This window comes from Trachemys scripta, chromosome 9 (genome assembly GCF_013100865.1).
Source record: "Trachemys scripta elegans isolate TJP31775 chromosome 9, CAS_Tse_1.0, whole genome shotgun sequence".
In the NCBI taxonomy this organism is placed as follows: Eukaryota; Metazoa; Chordata; order Testudines; family Emydidae; genus Trachemys; species Trachemys scripta.
The window spans coordinates 80,376,482-80,396,530 of NC_048306.1; the positions used below are offsets into that span (position 1 = coordinate 80,376,482).

Genomic DNA, 20,049 nt, shown 5'->3' on the forward strand with positions numbered 1-20,049 from the left:
CCACTACAGTCAGTATTCTTGAACTTTTTATTAAAACATTTCAAATTATAAGTATTAAGAGATGGATTGTCACTTTTTGTAACTAATGAGTTAAGCTCTTTTATACATATAAAAAAAACCCCCATCATATTTGCAAGTCTGCCATAGAGTTCAGAGCATGGTTATTTTCTGTGCTTTGGAGTGGTAGCCTAATTCAGTTTATGGAAACGCCAATGGAAACATTTGACAAATCATCCTTATTTTGATTTCAAAGTACTTCCAAGGAGTTAAGCTTATTACAGCTTTTGATATGGTATATTTCCTTCCTTCTGCCACTGAAGTTTGATTCATTCAATTTTATTTCAACAATATCTTATCAAGTAACCAAAGCTAAATTCAAAGTTTGCTTTACATTTATTGTTATAAAAAAGCTCAAGTTTTCAGACTGTTTATACCTCCCACACTTAAGTCTTGAATGAAATTGGATCCACCCACAAATATGAACAGATGACCACTGTTTTGTCTATTTGGAGCCTGTAGACAGCAGGGCTATCAGTCCAGATGAAGCGCTTATAGACAGAATGTAGTTTCTGTGGGGAAAAAGTTAAGGATGTAAACTTAAAGCTACCACAAGTAACATCTCTTACAATAAACATTTATAGTAGGAGTCTGAAGAGAAAGGGTGGAAACAGAGTTTTGCAATAGGTACTGCAGCATACTTGATGTCTAGTTTAGAGACAGACGCTATTAGGAATTAAGCCTATTTATAAGTGTGCGTGAATTTTAAAAAACAAAGCCTAGACTAGCCCCCAAAGAAAAGTTTTAAATGCTGTTAACAGGCATCCTAGCTTGAATACTGCATCAAATTAGTGCTGCATAAAGTAAGCGACTTCAGCTCTGGAGGAAATGATTTCACATTCAAGAAATTACTGCAGAGTAGGAAAAAAAATATCCTGTAGCACAACAACCTACAACATTTAAATTTCCTGACAAGAATATACCATAGGGCAGTTCCACATAAATGTTAACTAGCTCTTACTGCAGCACACACCATTGTATCAAGTTATCCATACCACGGCAGCTTCTTCATAGAGTTCAAATGAGACACCCAAGAACGTTCAATGCTAAATGAGAACAAAAACCATCAGCATGCAAGTACGGGTTTGAGCTGCCTTGGTAATCTCTATTTAGACTGTTCTATAACCTAATGCCCAAATGTTACTGGACAAACTAAATTGCTATCAATAAAAAACTTGTGAACAGTTCTCAGATTGTTTACAGTGAAACTGTAAAGGATACACAGTGGGGTTGAAATTCTTCAATAGAAAAAATGAAGCAATGATGACCAAGACGAGAAAGAGGGTGTTGTTGTAGAAGATAGAAAATGTTGTTGCTTCGTAATCTGCAACTTCGTTTTTCTTCCACAGAATTCTATGTATAAATGCAAATAAATTATTTTAAATATTTGTAGATTAATACAAATCTGGATACTAACACCACTATTGCAGCACTCCTTCAGAGATGGCACATTTTATGTCAGTAAAAAAAGGACACTGAAACCTCTCGATAAAATACCTTTTACCATGACAGAATGAGTTACTGAACATCAAAAGTCACCATAATAGGATTATATGTCATTTCTGTCACTGATAAATTAATAAAAATCAGATGCATGCAATGCTGTTAAACACTGTTCTCTTTTCTTCTTTACATAACTGAATATGAAAAAACCACAAGGGCACAATTGTGTCCCAAATAACCAAGTTTATTAACTATACAAAGACATTCCCTGCCTAGCTGCATACATACTGCTCCTCTGACTGTTTTCAGACTGCTTCTAATAGAAAATGCAGTCAGTGCTACTTGAGGCCTGACAAGCTAGTACAGGAATAACCTATATTTATTGCGTATACATATACATACTTAAGTCACGTTCTTCAAGAATCTAGGTCCAAAGGTCACAAAAACTGAACTAGATTTATTACTAGATTGAGATGAATACTCATTATTTTGCAGGTACAGTGCCCATGCTGTCAATCCAAGAGAAAACACGGTCCTTGCTCTAAAAAACTGATGGTTCAATTCCCAGAAGTATTCGTCATAAGTTTGTGTTTTTTTAATAGATATTAAACTAGAAAGTATTCCTAATACACCCATCACTCAAGTTCTTAGTCATTAAATACAAATTTGAGATCTACTTTGCCTATACTAACACAGCTACCCCTCTGATACTTGACACTTTTGTCTATAAAGGATCTAACCTTCACCACTCCTTAATACAGCTGCTCTTTTTTTTTTTTTTTTTTTTTAAGATCTATTGTTCAGACTCAGTTATAGGAAGGCTTTTGTGAAAAGCTGAGTTTTCATGTTTCAAAGACAGTCAGTCTTGGCCTCTCTGAACCCCTCTTGATAAAGGGTTCCTGTCATAAATATAAACGGAAGGGTAACAATCTTTATGTATGCAGTAACATCAAATCCCTCCTGGCCAAAGGTACAGAATCACTTACCTGTAAGGGGTTAATCAGTCAATTAACCTAGTTGGCACCTGACCAGAAGGAGGAAGGGGGAAAAGAAGATACTTTCAGTCTGGGGGGCGGGGGAGGCGGAGGGATTTGTTTTTGTTCTCTCTCGGGACAAAGAGAGAGATCAAGCAGGTAACCCAGCTCTTACAGAAATTGTAAGTAATAGCAAGGAAATATGTTAGATTATCTATTGTTTTACCTTGTGAATTTTCCCTATGCTAAGAGGGAGGTTTATTCCTGTTTTTGTAATTGAAGTTGAGCCTAGAGGGGAATCCCCCGTGTTTTAAATCTTTTTATTACCCTGTAAAATTACCTTCCATCCTGATTTTACAGAGGTGCTGCTTTTACTTTTTTTCTTTATAATAAAGTAGTTCTTTTAAGAACCCAATTCGTTTTTAGTGTCCTAAACATAAAGGGTCTGGGTCTGTACTTTTATTAAAGGCAATTTGTTGGTATATTATTCTCAAGCCTCCCCAGGAAAGGGGGTCAAGTGGCTTGGGGGGATATTTTGGGGAAATAGGAACTCCAAGTGGTCCTTTTCCTGAATCATTTGGTGGTGGCAGCAATACCGTCCAAGGGAAGGAATTTGTGCCTTGGGGAAGTTTTTAACCTAAGCTGGTGGAATATAAACTTATGGGGTCTTTCATGTGGGTCCCCACATCTGTACCCCAGAGTTCAGAGTGGGGAGGGAACCCTGACAGTTTCAAAGACAGACTTTCTGTTAACAACCCTGCCTCAGTTCAAAAGTGCTTCACCATGGGCTCCATCAGCTGCAGAGTTCCCACTGACTGTAGATGTCTTCTCAAGTCATGAAGCAAGAGACAGTGCCTAATATCCTATCATGGGCCTTTATAATTAGGAGCCTATTCATTTTTATAATGCCAATCAAAGGAGATTACCTCTCATCCTTCTCTTTGCGAGACATCTTCCTATTGTCTGCCTCAGAAAGTTTGCGAGTAACTTCTTTGGAAACAGCATCTTCTCTCTTTTGGGCTACTCTGCAAGGATATGGGTTTAGATCAGAATCAAAATATGGAAGTTCAATAACTACAGTTTCTTCCCATTTACATTATGGAGTCAAAAACAAACCAAAACATTTAGCAACTTTGTATCACGTTAAACAGACACCAACTGAAAGCTAGTTGATTTTTAAAGACTTAGTCAAATGTAGTTTCTGGTGCTATAGCTGCCCATGAGGAAAAAAAAATTTTTTTTTTTCCTTTTAGTTAATGTCTTTCCACACACAAATGGGATAGACCTACACAAACAGTAGAAATCTATTGCCGATGTAAGGGAAATAGTACGACCTTTCTTGTATGTTTGGTGTTAAGGTCATCAAATCACAGACAACTAAAAAAAAAAAGGTTTCCCTCTGATCTTTCAAGCTACAGTGATCTCAGGAGTTACATGCAACAATTGTAAAAAGAGGCTTAAGCATGATTTTCAAGTAATAGTCTCATAAACCCTCAGCACACTGATGTTTTGAGACAGCAGTCATTCACTTGGCTGAGAATGCTCATCTCCACAGTGAAACCAATGACATTTTAATTTTTCTTCTGTTGGTTTAGGACTTTCAGCAGAAATTTACCATGCAAAATCTGAGCTTGATGCTTAAGAACTCTATTCAATCAAAATTTAGGACAATTCACTGTCCAAAGCAATATCAGAAGTCATGGAAAAGCAGATCAGAACTTCCGAAGCTACTCCAATCCTTATGTAAAACAAAGAATTTTTTTTTAAACTAGAATTACATTTTAGAGCAGAAGAGGAGATGCGTTCTTAGAGACTCTCCTTCATGCAGTGGACACCCCATGGGTCCTTTAAGATACTCCTCCGAGTGGCAAATGATGCCTCATCGAGTTGAGCCTTATTCATTATGCCAGAATTGGGTAAAAATTTGAATAAACAACCCACTGTAACTGTTAATTTCACTATCTCTGTTATGAAAAGATGCATTCAAATTGTTAGCAAGCTTACTTGTGTTTGAGAACAAACTTGACATTCTTGTACGCAAAGGCTACCAGATATGTACTGACAAGGGTCATTACACTGTACAGGACTGCAGACTGAACAAGATCCATGTGCCATATCCGCCAGTACAGCCCTAAAAAAACAGAATATTCATAAAGATTTAGTCAGTCCCCCATTAAGTGAGACAGGTTACTAACATTTTTGTCTTCACTACACTTGATCTAGAATTAGTCAGATGTGTTGGATAGAAACAGGACAGAGCTAAGAGGACAGGGCTGTCCATTTTTTAAAAAAGTCACTTCCCTGAGGCAGAGAAGATCTATGTTTTATGGGGCTCATCTGTGACACTCTCACAGCAAGGGTGCTAGAACTAGGGGTGCAGAAGCACCCCCTGGCTTGGAGCGGTTTCCATCATATACAGATTTACAGTTTTGTTCAATGGCTTTCAGCACCCCCACTACATAAACTCTTCCAACCCCATTGCCACGCAGTTAGGCGCGGGGAAGCTGAATGCCAAAGTAATCGCGGCAGGATTTGGAGGCGATGCTTCCCTTCACCTTGCTGGAGCAGATGCTTCCGAGGGCGCTGCAATTTCAGAGCGGGCGGTGTGAATCGGGCCCCCCTGCTTCGCATGGCTACTAACGGCCCCACGTCTCCCTTCTCCGGGGCAGCCGGCTGCCAGCGCCGGAAGATGGGCTCAGGGAGTCCGCGCTGCCGGAGGGCCCCGGCTCAGGACGTAGCCGCGATACGCTCACGGCTCAGACCCCCCCCCCCCAACGTGCCACGTCGCCACCACGGAGGCTGCCCCGAGCCGCGACCCCTCACCCGGGACAGCCAGGCCGGAAAGGAAGCGGCGGGAGCCGAGCCCGCCGGGCCCAGCCCCTCAGGGATGGGGATGGCGGCCCGCGGAGAGCCGCGCCGCGCCGCGCCGCGCGGGCACTCACAGATGGGGATGGCGGACACGATGAAGGCGTTGCCGAAGAAGAGCGCCGAGGACTTGGCCGAGAGGTTGCGGCTGAAGTCCTGCAGGAGCAGGTCCTCCTCCGACTGCTGCCGGGCCCCGCTACCGCCTTTCGGAGCCATCGCTGAGACCAGCCGAGCGAGCGACCCTACCGCTGGTCCTGCCCGGGACCCGTAGCTGAGGCAGCCAACGTACACTCAGCACACAGCCGAAGGGCGGGGGCGCCTCTATCCCGAGTCCTTCCGGGGTCAATTTGCAGCCCCTCCGCTCCTCGCGGCCGCGAAACGCCCCGGAAAGCGGCTAGTTTCCGCTGCCTAAACGAGCGGATCCCGCCGAGAAGCGTCGTATCAAAGAAACGCCGGAGAAAATATTTTGGACTCGCAGCAGAGCGGGGATCACTTCCGGGTCACCAGGCCCGGCCGACGTGGAAGGCGATGGGTGCGGGGGAGGTGGCGAGAGGTGGAGCGGCGTAAGCGCGCCGAGATGCTGAACAAGCCGGCCGGAGGGCGGAGCATCCTCCGCCGGTATCCGGGCCGGGGGAAAGTGCCCTGGGTCGCAGCTGGGAGGGAGCCCCGTGGTCATGGCCAGCCCTCTCCCCGCCACAGCCCCGGGCCACCCAGTCAGGGGAAGCCGTTATCGTTCGCTCCTTTCACGGGCAGCTAAGCGGTGGCGCGAGGCAGGTCTCGGATGTGCCGGGGTCAGTGCTCAGCTCCGCCACGGCCGCTCTCTGTCACCACCGGCAATTCCCTGTAGCTAGTGAATTCGCTCCTGCAGCCCTTTGCATAAAGTGTCACAGGTGCCCCTGCGTAAGAGATGGCCGCTGGGCTTGGCCCAGGGGAGCTGCCGCAGTCGGTCTGTCCCACGGTACCAGTGCAGCCAGTGGCGCCTCCCGCTGGTCGTGCTCTGAAGTGCCACAGCAACGGCCCACGGTGACCTCACCCTGCTAGGTCATTGCTGGCCTTGTAGTGGTTTCACACCTACGTGTCAGCCCTGCACCACAGCACACTGACCTCGCACCGAAAGGGCTGCGCTGCACCAACATGAGCATGCAATATCAAGAGGTCGCCACTCTACGCACAACATGGTAAAGTCACATAAGAACGTACGGACTGTATTACACCTTATGATACCGTTTCCTCAAGATCTCATCACCTTCCAACACTGCTGTTGCCACCTGCTCTGATTACTGTAACTGAGAGCACAGAGATCTGTCAGCTTGCAGGATTGGGGACCAAGTTTTTTGTTTAAGGTAATGTGTGTAATCGCCTTCTGTGATAATGTCAAAGGACATGCCCCACTAGGACATTTTGAATTATGAATTCTAAATTAGGCTAAGTACATTGAAAAACTAAGAAACCAGGAACAAAGCTTGTGTGTGAGAAACTAGAGAAAAGAGAGCACTAGTAAACAACATTTACTGTTTGTCCTAACTCCTAACCACCCTTTTAAAATGTAGTTGGCATAGCTCCTTTGCAGCCATTTCTCTCTCGCTTCTTTCAACTTTTGGAATTTTCACCAGTAGTCTTGGGAGAATATTCCATAATCTAATGGCTCTTGCTATTAGGATATTTTCTTTGGTGTAATTTTGTTCCATTACTCCATGTCCTCTAGGACAAAGCAGTTTTCTCCCTCCTTAGTATTTACCCATACATTTACACGTGCATGAGGATAATTTACAATTTCTTTATTATTGTTTAGCCAAAATAGAAATTGTTAGTTTTTAATCTTTTCTCATAAATCAATCCCTCTTGCAGCTCTCTGCTTAATTTTCCAATTTGTCGGTATCTTTGATGTGAGAAAAAATAGGTGCTGTAGGGAAGTGGTACCTGAAAGTTTCAAAATTAATTTGAGAGAGACATCCATGAAAAAATCTAAGCATGGTTGACTCTTTCTGGACCTCCTTTTGTTAAACTGCAAACTCATACTGAAAGTTGATTTAATTATTTGAAATTTACCAAAATGTAGACCAACAAGACTGCTATTGTGATAACAGGGCTAATGTCAGTGATGTCATGCTACCTATGGGCCAATGGGGAAACAACACATCGGCAAATGAGTTCTTCCCCCAGTTCTCAGTCATGGCTTGAAATAGAACTAAGGCATTTATAACCTTTGGGTGGTGCTGTTACTTCTTCTCACACCTAGTACCCTTAGTCTGCAAAAATTGGTTCATGCTGTACCTCCCTCCTATTACAACACTATTTTATTTTAAGCACTACTGGTGAGGTTTTTATTTTAAGCACCATTGGTGAGGTTTTTAGCGCTGTTTTGCATTTTCACTAAATTGTAAAATCTAGTAATTAGTAATGGGATTCCCCATATAATCCATTCACCCCTGTCTTAAAGCCATTTTTTTGCCTATCTCCAGACAATACACCTACACTAGCTTGTAGTTGGAAGGATTTCTTCACACCCCAAAAGGGTTAAAATATTAATTAAATAACAAAAAGCATAAATTCTTCAAAAAAGAAGTTCCATAACTCCAAGTTTTTTAAGGTATTTAGGCACCTAAGGATGCACAGCAGCACCTTACTGGGATTTTCAAAAACACCTAGGTGCCTAACTGCGATGGCACCTAGACATTTTTTAAAATCCCATTAGTTGCCTATCTTAAGGCATCTAAATACCTTTAAAAATATGGCCCATAGTGTCCCAGTTCATCGCTGCATCTTTAGGTTACACTAAATGTGTCCTGGAAATGCTTTATACCTGCACCCCAACCCCCTGCCGCACCCCTCCTGCACCCCAACACCCTGCTCTGATCCCCCCTGCTGCACCCCTCCTGCACCTCAACCCTCTGCTGCATCCCACACCCCTCCTGCACCCCAACCCCCTGCCCATAGCCCCCTCCCACATGCTGCACGCCTCCCTGCACCCCAATCCCCTGCCCTGAGCCCCTTCTTGCACGCCACACTCCCTCCCGCACCCCAACCCTCTGCCCCAGCCCTACATTCATGGCCCTACATGCAATTTCCCCACCCAGATGTGGCCCTTGAGCCAAAAAGTTTGCCCACCCCAGTACAGTGCAAAACTCAATCATCTCAACCATGTATTGTAATATAGTCTAACAACATGGTATTTCATCAATATGAGGGGGACCTTTAAATAAAATTCATGTCTACTCACCAAAAGAGAATTTATAAGGACTTTACTACACACAAAAATTGCACTAATTTATCTACATCAGTTTAGAAATTGGGTGGGCACTCTCTAAACCAATTTAAGAGTGTCCACACAAGGGGATTACACCAATTTCACTAAATCAGTGCAATCCCTTTGAGTGGACACTGTCAAATGGGTTTAAGAATGCCTTATATTCATTTAGCTGTATTCGTAAACTAAACCAATATAGGGCACACAAACCGATTTAGTTAAATCTGCACAACTTTTGTGTTTAGACAAGGGCTAATTCTATGCTACATGTGACCTCTTTCTAATAGAAGGGTCCTATCACATGGTAAAAATGATTGTGTGGATGACAGCCCCATGTTTCCTTTCATGTAGGCTGGTGCCTATTTAAACTAAACTGAGTTGGAACATTCTTGGTTTTATAGTTCACTTTAATTTATGTCAAATAACACTAACTTAGAAACACTTCCAAGAATTTAAAGAACTAACCTGAGTAGGTGAGTTACTGTCTCACATATAAGTAGCAATCAGGGGTGAAAGTAACTTAAAGGACTTACCGGTACTCCAGAGTCCTGCAGAGGGGGCAGGGCCTCAGCCGGAAGAGGCGTAGCCTCTACTGGAAGAGGTGGGGCCTTTAAATCCCAGGATTTTTAAATCAGGATTTAAAAGGGCTTGGGGATCCAGCTGAAGCTAGGCGCCCCGGGTCCTTTAAATCACCCCCAGAGCTACCAGCTGCAGAGGTGGCTGGGAATCCTGGGTAGGGTGACCACACAGCAAATGTGAAAAATCGGGACGGGGGTGGGGGAGGTACCAGTGCCCTTTTAAGGGGTGTGTGGGGGAGACAAGTGTTTCTGGGCTAACACCTCAGGAACTTCTGCTTAATGTGTGCTGCTTAATGGAATCAGTCCTTCCCCAGGGGACTGTTGGTCCAACTCCTACACTGAAGAGCTATCTTTTTTGAGAGATCCATCCATACTGTACCTATACATTTAGAACATACCTGGATCAGAGTAGATTTAGATCTGTGAAGCAAAACAATAAGATTTTGTTTTCCCAGGAAGACATTCATACGGATGTTCCAAAGTTAGCTTTTGAGTGCCATACCCCCACATGGTGGGAGCCAGGGAGGGCAAGGGACTACGTTGCACCATGCCCACCAGTGCCCTGCTTTCCCTAGATCCTCCCTATTTCCTAGCAAGTCAGATATCAAGGATTTTTTAATCTCCCTTCCAGGCACATAAAAGAGTGCAGGGGGCACACCAGTGCGTGGCTAGTAGTAGGGGAAGGCAGGGCAGGGGTGAATGAAGGACAACTGGAATAGCCTGCATGAAATATACAAAATACTTAGAGAAAGTTTTGTCAATTTCAGCCACTGCACTCTGCAGGCAGGACAAAACAAAAAGAGATCTGAGATTGCACCCTATGTTCTTATCCAGGCAGCTAGAGGGGAGAGCCCCTGCTGAGTTGGGGGTGGGGAGGATTTAAGCTATGCAGCCAAATGCTTGTATTTGTTGTGCCCTCATCCCGGGGGCAGAAAAGAACTGCCCCTGCCATAGTCAAACACACCATTCCCCGGCCCCCTCCCCCCAGCAACTGTGAGTGAAATTAACAAGGATGCCAGAAACGGCTCCTAACCCTGGGGGTTGAACAGTGGCTTGCTTCTCCCTCTCAGCCAGTCTCCCTGCTGCAAGCTAGAGGGGAGCCCTTGCACCCGCTGCTGAGTGCCAGGCAGGGGGAAAGCACGGAACCTAGCGTTGTCAGCCTGGCTGGAGGAGGAGTCAGACTGCACCTTTTCTTACCGGTCCTGGTCCTCCGTTCCGGCTTACTTTCACCTCTGATAACAGTCATTCACTAATCATAATGTATTAAACCTGTAGTGTAGTAAATTGCTCCCTGTAGGAATGTGCTACTTACGATGTACTACTTTCAGATGCCAGTCCTGGTGCTCTGAGCGGCATGGTAAGGGGGTGGGGAGCGGGGGAGTTGGATAAGGGGCAGGGGTTCCAGGGGACAAGGAACAGGGGGTGTTGGATATGGGGTGGGATCCCAGGGGGCGGTTGGGGCGGGGGGTCCCAGGAGGGGGCAGTCAGGGGACAAGGAGCAGGGGGGTTGGATGGGTCGGGGGGTTCGGAGGGGGCGGGAAGTGGGAGGGGGCAGATAGGGGGTGGGGGCCAGGCGATTTGGGGAGGCACAGCCTTCCCTACCTGGGTGTAGTGTATTAAATTGCTCCCTGTAGGAATGTGCTACTTATAGTGTACTACGTACGGCTGCCAGTCCTGGTGCTCCCTAAGTAGCACATTCCTACGAGGAGCAATTTAATACACTACACCTGGCGGCTGTTGCAGCCACACTGCTGGGCAGGAGCTCACAGCCCCGCTGCCCAGAGTGCTGGCAGCACGGTGAGCTGAGGCTATGGGGGAGGGGCTGGGAGCTAGCCTCCCGGGCTGGGGGCTCAAGGGCCGGACAGGACGGTCCCACGGGATGTAGTTTGCCCACCTCTGCTTTATACTGTATAACAGTCCTCAAAAGTCTTTTGGCAAATGCTGTTTGCCCCTAGATGGCACTCAAAAATTTCTATTAAATATAAAGCATTACCCAAGTAAGAAAGACTGGAATAATGAGATTTGCTTATGGGTTCTTCTTAAAACAAACACTAGAACAACTACATATTTACTAATAATACTGTTTATTTATGTGACTAAGCGGTGTGCAAATGTTCTAGTCAAAGGAACTTTCTGTCCAAGACATGTTATTACTCAGAGAATTGACCAGAGCTTTACTTGCGGGGAGATTTCAGGGTGGGGATGTTTTGATATAGTAGTGCCTTGGCAGTGCTTTTCTGTACACACACATTTCTCTGTTTTAGTAGTGTGGGTAAATTTTTTTTTTTTTAAACAGTGTAACATGTAGGATAGGAATCCAAGTTCCTGTCCTAGGACTGGGTACACACAGGAGGGAGAACATCACTTTGGAACACTATCTTCTTCCTTCTGGTCAACTAGACTATTTGCTTTTCAAATCCAAACTGGCTAAATAAGTCATATTGTAAGTAGGGATTGTTGTAACCACCTCTGAACCATGTTTAAATATGTTTTGAGACATAGTTACATGCAAAGTCTAAAAGAGTTTTGTCTCCAGTCTGAAGAGGCTTCTAGAGCATGTGGTAAGGAAGTTAGTTTTCCTTTATTATAGTTTCATAACTTTGTTGGCTTATGCCATTTGTTGAAAGCTGGATGAGAGAGAAAACGTATTGTAGTAAAGTGGTTATAATTAAGGCTACGTTTTAGTCATGGGTATTTTTAGTAAAAATCATGGACAGGGAACGGGCAGTAAACAAAAATTCATGGCCTGTGACCTGTCTATGACTTTTACTGTATACCCCTAACTAAAACTTGGGGGCAGGGGGGGGAGGTTATGCTCTGGAGGCGGGAGTGGTCCAGGAGCGCCGCGGGTGCTGGGGGAGGTGGCCTGGGACCCCACTGGCGCTGTGGGGGCTGGGCAGCAGCGGGCAGCCTGGAACCCCCGCTGGTGCTGCTGGGAGGGGAGAGGATGGGCAGTGGCGGGTGGCCCGGGACCCCCGCTGGTGCTGGGACGACAGGAGGGTAGCGGCAGGCGGCCCGGGACCCCTGCTGGTGCTAGGCGGGGCGGGCAGTGGCAGACGGCCCAGGACCCTCGCTGGTGCTAGGCGGGGCGGGCAGTGGCAGGCGGCCCAGGACCCTCGCTGGTGCTAGGCGGGGCGGGCAGTGGCAGGCGGCCCGGGACCCCCACTGGTGCTGGGCAGGGTGGGCAGCGGCGGGCGGCCCGGGACCCCCACTGGTGCTGTGGGGAGGCAGTGGCGGGCGGCTTGGGACCCCCGCTGGTGCTGGGGGTGGGGTGGGGCTCCCTACCCAGTTTCGCCTATCCTGGCTGCAGTTCCTAGGTGGCAGAGAGGCCAGAGGGCTCCGCGTGCTGCACCGGCTGTGCAGTTTCCATTGACCGGTAACCACAGCCAATGGGAGCTGTGGGGGTGGGGCCTGCGGGTGTGGGCAGCGCGCTGAGCCCCCTGGCCCCTCCGCTGCCTTGGAGCTGCAGGGCCATGCCAGTGGAAGCCGGGGAGCCCCCCACCCCAAGGTAAGCACCCACCCCCCAAACCTCCTAACCCTGAGCCCCCTCGCACATACCCAAACTGCTGCTGCTAGCTGCTGCAGAAGTCACGGAGGTTATGGAAAGTCACGGAATCCATGACCTCCGTGACAGACTTGCAGCCTTAGTTTCGGGTTAACTGGGTTACCCAGAGTATAATGGGGTGGAGTTAGGCTCCAGCCCTTCCTTCCCATTTTGTACATGAGTTTTCTCTCCATTCTTTTTGTTATACACTTGAATAAAGTAGCAGGTTTGCAGCCTTCAGTATTGCAAATAGAGAGGGGTATGTGGGGTTTTTTGTTATACTGAGCAGATCCTTTACAAAACAGGTGATGGTTCAGGACTGCATGGTACACCCCACCCTGGATCTCACCCTGTTTGGGAGCTAGTCACAATATGGTATTTCCCAGTATTATTAAAACATTTGTGTATCCCAGTGTAGATAAGGCAGAACTATGTTTTCATCATGCTCCGGAATTGTGACACAGCCCTGCAAAGTTCAAGACTGTAGCTAGATTTGGAAATGGATTAAAATATGGCTTGGTCTCTTCTGTAATGCAAGAGCAAACCATGCTTTATCCATGTTGGGCACTGTCACAAAGGATTTCCATAGTGGAGAAAAGAACTTTTATTTAAGCCACTGTATATAAATAATCTAAAGAAATAAATTCAAATTCTTTGGATGGTATCAGGGCTTTTTATTTAATGTCTATTTTGACTGATGTAGCCTCGCCCATCTAAGGAACTCAAAGTGCTTTATTAATGTTACACTATTGAACCTCAGAATACTCCTTTGAGGGTGTGATGCAGTAGGGAGAGGGGCGGACTGACCTGGGAATGTCGTCTAGTTTTACTGGGACTTTCTGCATGGGGGATGGGATAGCAGGGGATGACTTTTCTTAAGGGATGATACCTGAGCCTGTAACCCGAGCCGGGAGGGGGGTTGGGCCAGGTGACACTTTTGCCCGGGAACCTAGACAAAGGCTGGAGGAGGAGCCGGGGGTTGGGGGAGTGAGACTGCTGGAGGGGGTTCTTCAGTCTTGAGCTGGCTGGGGAATCGGAGGGAACCCCAAGGTTGGGGACTAAGCTCCCTACCTCCCAGAAGGACCTGACTAAGGGGTCCTGTTTATGCCTACAAGCTGTGGTTTAGACTGTGTTCCTGTCATCTAATAAACCTTCTGTTCTACTGTCTGGCTGAGAGTAACGGTGAATCGCAGGAAGCCGGGGGTGCAGGGCCTTGTCTCCCCCAAACTCCGTGACAGAGGGACGTTTATATGAGGACATCACAAACTACTGAAATGCAACCACCTCTGGAGTGGAATACAGTAGCTGTTTAACAATGCACAGCCACACTGCACAGCAGTTTAGGAAGAGGAGAATTCCGAATCAATCAGGAAGAATTTAGAGAGACAGGATATAACTAATTACCTGGATTGGAATTTTTCCAAAGACACCATGTCTAACACTCAACTCTTACTAAAAGTGAAATAATTTCTGTGAGCATAAGTAATCAGCGTCCTCTATTTTATTTTGGTCCTTTCTGGATCATGGAAACTCCAATAGCACAGTGCCCTTAATGCCGTGTTAGGGCCTTGTTCAATACTAATTAGACAGAATATGAACAAATCACAAGCCTTAACACCGACTGCAACTAGGAGTACCTTGGAAGAACATAAGAGTCTTTGGTGACTTGGCCCCACCCTGCCAGGTTCAGCTAAATAGTTAATATTTTGCTGTCAGAACAGTGTGTGTCAGAGGGGTGTTTATTCCATATCTGCTTGAGCTCGTATTGTAGGCCTGAGCCAAATTCTATCGACGTCAATGGGAGGCTTTCTGTTAACTTCAGTGGGTTTCGGATTAGGCACATAGTCTCTAGAAATAGGGTTAGAATACCAATCCAGTCGTAATGCTGTGTTGTTTTGAATTCAAAACTATGTGCAGTGGCTGCGCTGATGGATTTCTGGCACTGTTACAGCACATGGGAGGGTCTGAGTTTGGATCCTGAGCTCCCAAGAGGCTCAGTCCTGCATTGACATCACAGGGAGCTTTGGATGTACACGGAATGCAGGATCAAGCCCAGGCCAGCCAGGGTTGCTTTTCAGTGTCTCAGTTACTTTCCAGTCATTCTGCTCAGACCCCGAAGGAAGTGACATCCAGCGCAGGGACTGTCACTATGCTATGGGATGGTGAGAAGAAAAAAAAAAAAAGAACCTTGAATTATTCTAAGATGTTTGAAAGCATTTCAGGCCCAATTTTGGTTTAAATTTTCTGCCTAGAACTATTAGTATTTTTAATATAAATCCTGTAAGTACCACAGGATACTTTTTTTTATTGAAAATCCAGGTGACATTATTTCAGTAGCTTTCATGCACATCTTTCTTTCTGGAAGACACACTGCTAAGATTTATTTGATAAAGTTAAACAAACAAACACTGTAAAAAGGAATTTAAATTAGAGGTGAATGGGCTTCGAGTCTTTCTGCAGGCAATGGAACAATATATGTTTCTTGAAAAAACAACCTGGCATTTTTCTCTTTTAATGACATTGTCACTGGCAGCAGGGCTGGCCTTACCATGAGGTGAACTGAGGCGGCTGCCTCGGGTGCCAAACTGTGAGGGGGCACCACTAGGACCCAGAGTGTAGAAAATTGTGGCTGCTGCTGGTGCATATGTATTCTCTCTGCTCTAGATGCACAGAGATGGTGGAGTGCTGTGCTGGAGGAAGGAGGGCACAAGAGACATAACAGGCGGGCAGGAGAAAAGGTGAGAGAATAACAGAAAGCAGCAGGAGCTGCAGGGAGAGAGAGGAGGAAGAGCCTCTTATGTACCTCTCTAGCACCCCCAGGAGCCTGGACTGATTAACACCAGCTTCTCAGGGAGCTTCCTATTTCCTGCTGCTTCCTTGAACTCACTTGAGGAGAACAGGCAGTCAACTGAAGTAGTAGGAGCCAGTTAGGCCCTTAAGATGCTGATCTCTTCCCTCACTCAGGCCCTGCTACCAGCCTGCTTATTTGTCCCCTTCAATTGAGCATTGAGAGCCACTATAGCTGGCACAGAACAGCAGTCATGAGTGAAATGAAATGAAATTAAATTATTGGAGATATCCTATCTCCTAGAGCTGGAAGGGACCTTGAAAGGTCATCAAGTCCAGCCCCCTGCCTCCATTAGCAGGACCAAGTACTGATTTTGCCCCAGATCCCCAAGTGGCCCCCTCAAGGATTGAACTCACAACCCTGGGTTTAGCAGGCCAATGCTCAAACCACTGAGCCATCCCTCCCCCCCTCTGAAAACGCCCCTCTGGGGCAGCATTCAAAACTCTGGGGTACAGATGTGGCGACTCGCATGAAAGACCCCCTAAGCTTATTTCTACCAGCTTAGGTTAAAAACTTCCCCAAGGCACAAATCCTTCCTTGTCCTTGGATGAGTACTGTTGCCACCACCAAGTGAGTTAGACAAAGATTCAGGAAATGGACCACTTGGAGTTCCTGTTTCCCCAAAATATCCCCCAAAACCCCTACACACCCTTTCCTGGGGAGGCTTGAGAATAATCTACCAACCAGATAGGTAAACAAGGTGAGCACAGACCAGACCCTTGGGTTTTTAGGACACTAAAAACCAATCAGATTCTTAAAAAACAGAACTTTATTATAAAGAAAAAAAAAGTAAAAGAAGCACCTCTGTAAAATCAGAATGGAACGTAATTTTACAGGATAATAAGATTTAAAACACAGAGGATTTCCCCTCTAGGCAAAACTTCAAAGTTACAAAAACAGGGATAAACCTCCCTCTTAGCACAGGGAAAATTTACAAGCTAAAACAAAGGATAATCTAACACATTTCCTTGCTATTACTTACTATTTCTGTAATATTAGATGTGTCATTTCAGTAGGAGCTGGATTACTTGCTTGGTCTCTCTCTTTGTCTTGGAGACAGCACCCACACAGAGCACAAAGCAAAAACCTTCACCCTTAGATTTGAAAGTATCTTCTCCCCTTATTGGTTCTTTTGGTCAGGTGCCAACCAGGTTATTTGAGCTTCTTAACCCTTTACAGGTAAAGGAGGGATTTACTGCTACCCTTAGCTGTATGTTCATGACAGAAAGAAAGCAAAGGAAACTTTTCTATCTAAGCAGGAAGGAGCTCTCCTGAGATACATAGACACAAATGTTCAGGGTGAGCCTTCCGGCCCCAGTGAGGATGTGAATGGTGAGGAGATGCCTGATCTTCCAGTTAGTCAGAGTGCAGGTGACCTGGCAGCTACTGCAGCATCCATATCTCCATATCAAATGGATGTAACCAAGGGACTTCCTTGTACTGCATGGGCCACAGAAAGTGAAAAATTTCATGTTCCCCAAAGACAATGAAAATAGAAGTTTCCGCCCAACACATTACTGGCGTGAAATCCCCAATGGTGACAAAGTGGAGAGGCCATGGCTTATGTACTCAAAAACCCAGAATGCTGCATACTGTTTTTGTTGCAAACTCTTTCAGTCTAATGTTCCAGCCACATTGGGTTCTACAGGACCAAAGGACTAGGAAAATCTGGCTAGAAATCTGGCATGCCATGAGAAGGCAGCAAATCACCAGAGAGCATTCCATAGGTGGAAAGAGCTTGAGATGAGACTAAGATTAAAGGCCACCATAGATGATCAGTATCAAGAGAAGATTGCATCAGAGTCTCTTTACTGGCAAAATGTTCTGAAAAGGCTCATGGCCATTGTGAGAATGCTTGCTACCCAAAACCTAGCACTGCGTGGCACTTCAGATCAGCTATATGTGCCAAACAATGGAAACTTCGTTAAAATTGGGGAGCTGATGGCTGAGTTTGATGCTGTACTCCATGAGCATCTAAGAAGAGTCACCACCCAAGAAATGTACACACACCACTACCTTGAAAAAACAATTCAAAATGAGATCATACAGTTACTGGCAGCAAAAGTCAAACAGAAGATTGTGACAGATCTGAAGTCAGCAAGATATTACTCTGTTATTCTGGACTGCACACCTGACAGCAGCCATATGGAACAAATGACTTTAATGGTGCGTTTTGTAACAACAACAGAACCTAGTGAAAATGTCCCTGCAATGGTGACTGTCAAAGAGCATTTTCTAGAATTTATTGACATTGATGATACTACAGGATCTGGTATGACAAATGTGCTTCTTAAAAAGCTGGAAAATACGGGAATTGTGATAGTGGACATGAGAGGTCAGGGCTACAATAACGGTGCCAACATGAGAGGAAAGAACAGAGGAGTGCAGACACGGATCCAAAAGTTAAACCCTCAAACATTTTTTGTCCCATGCAGTTCTCATTCATTGAACTTGGTGGTCAGTGATGCAGCATCAGCTTCTAGTGAGGCTGCTGAATTTTTTAATGTAATTCAAAGCATCTATATATTTTTCTCTTCGACTCATCGATGGCAAATTTTGAAGCAACATCTGGGAACATCCTCTCTGACACTGAAACCACCGAGTGCCACATGATGGGAAAGTCGAGTGGAGGCGATAAAGCCTATCAAACACCAAATTGGGAAGATAGATGATGCCATAGTTGCCATTATGGAGGATAATGATATGACAGGAACTGTTCGTGGGAGAACAGTGGCAGAGGGAAATGGACTCACCAGAAACATACATCACTTCAAATTTCTGTGTGGCTTAGTGTTGTGGCATGACATACTGTTTGAAATAAATGTTGTAAGCAAGAGACTCCAAGGTGTTGACCTTGATATATCTGGAGCAATGGAACAACTGGACAAAGCAAAGTCCTACCCACAATCTTACCAGTCAGATGAGGGATTTCAAAATGTTCTGAAGAGTGCACAGAAGTTGGCAGAGGAACTTCACACTGAAGTTATTTTCCCACCCATTCAAGAATACAAGAGTCACCGAAGAAGAAGAAGAAGACATTTTGATTACGAGGCACGGGATATTCCCATAAGAGACCCCGAACAACAATTCAAAGTTGAATTCTTTAACCAGGTGCTAGATTGTGCAATACAGTCAGATGAACGTTTAATGCAGCTCAAGGAACACAGCAGTATATTTGGATGTTGTATGATATTCCAAAACTCCTCACTATACCTGAAGAAGACCAGCAATGCATGGCACTAGAGACAGTGTTGACACATGATGACATGCACGATATTGATGCGAGTGATTTAGGTGATGAACTGAAAGCCCTTTCAATATACATTTCAGCAGGATCAACTCCAAAGGCTGTTCTGGAATATATGTGCACAAATAAGATGACCACCCTCTTTCCAAATGCTTTTGTTGCTCTGCGCATACTTCCAACACTTCCTGTAACAGTTGCCCGTGGAGAACGCAGCTTCTCCAAGCTGAAGTTAATAAAAACACATCTATGCTCCACAATGACACAGGAGAGGCTGGTTGGCCTTGCAACCATCTCGATAGAGCTTGAGTTTGCCCAGACTGTGGACCTACAGGAAGCAGTTCAAATCTTTGCAACCAAGAAGGCACAGAAAGCACCACTTTGATTATTCAAACAGATAAAAATGCCAGTGTTTTCTATACAGCGAAGAAAAGTTACATTTGCTGTTCAGACGTTTGGAAGTTAAGTGTTACTTAAAATTTTTGAACAAGGCATTTTAAGTTGTTAGTTCTCCTTTATTGGGGTAGGTAGCAGAGCAGTACCATGAGAGGAGCAGAACAGGAAGAAGGCAGAATTGATTGCATTCCATGACATTGCATTTCTTTAACAGACAACCTCACATTTGCACTTAGATTAATTTATGTTTAACATAAACACAGCAATCTAATGTAATGTATTGGATTTTCTTAGCATAATCAGTATTTTCATGTACTTAAATAGTCCAAAATTTGGGTGAAAATCACTAAAAACTGAGTAATAGTTTTTGTAAAACCTGGGACCTTTTCAGTAAAAATTGAAAACCAAAAGTCTTATCAATGCAGAAAGCTTTTATGTACAAACTATTAACCTCAAGGCTCTTTTCCATGGTCGTGGAGTTATCATGAGCTTTTGAATTAAACTAGAATAGTATACGTTATCAGGCTGCAAAAAATATTTCATCATCTTAATAGAGCGAAACCAACACTGAAATGATACAGGATGTTTGGAGAGCTTGAGAAGCAATATTCACAGTACTCTGCTACCTGCAGAAATTATCTCTTTCTGTTCCCAAGTGTTTATATAGGCATAACCAAGCAAGTGTAATCAGAATCTGTGGTGAAAAAGGTCATATTGTATAAAAGGGAACAAAGGGAAATGCCTTCATAGCTTGAAATAATCACTATAAAAGATTTTTTAATACATGAAAATAACATTGACAGAATGGGGAAAAGTCTCACGTTGAGAGTACAGGCCCAAGTGACAGACTGGA

The 20,049-nt window shown here is 45.0% G+C and overlaps 2 protein-coding genes across 2 annotated transcripts in view; one reads left to right on the forward strand and one right to left on the reverse strand.

The window, feature by feature from the left end:
* Positions 1–13: 13 nt before the first annotated feature.
* Positions 14–5,690, reverse strand: SSR3 (signal sequence receptor subunit 3). The gene is made up of 5 exons (XM_034782400.1): positions 5,417–5,690; positions 4,479–4,605; positions 3,401–3,499; positions 1,279–1,410; positions 14–569 (listed from the first exon to the last, which is right to left on the reverse strand). The coding sequence occupies exons 1-5, from the start codon at positions 5,553–5,555 to the stop codon at positions 503–505; spliced, it is 564 nt and encodes a 187-aa protein (XP_034638291.1). The 5' UTR covers positions 5,556–5,690; the 3' UTR covers positions 14–502.
* A 231-nt stretch (positions 5,691–5,921) lies between these two features.
* The window catches only part of TIPARP (TCDD inducible poly(ADP-ribose) polymerase), a 69,279-nt gene continuing 55,151 nt past the window's right edge, over positions 5,922–20,049 (forward strand). The window contains exon 1 of the mRNA XM_034782397.1: positions 5,922–6,682. The gene's annotated coding sequence lies outside the window, so the exon portion shown is untranslated. The remainder of the gene's footprint in view (positions 6,683–20,049) is intronic.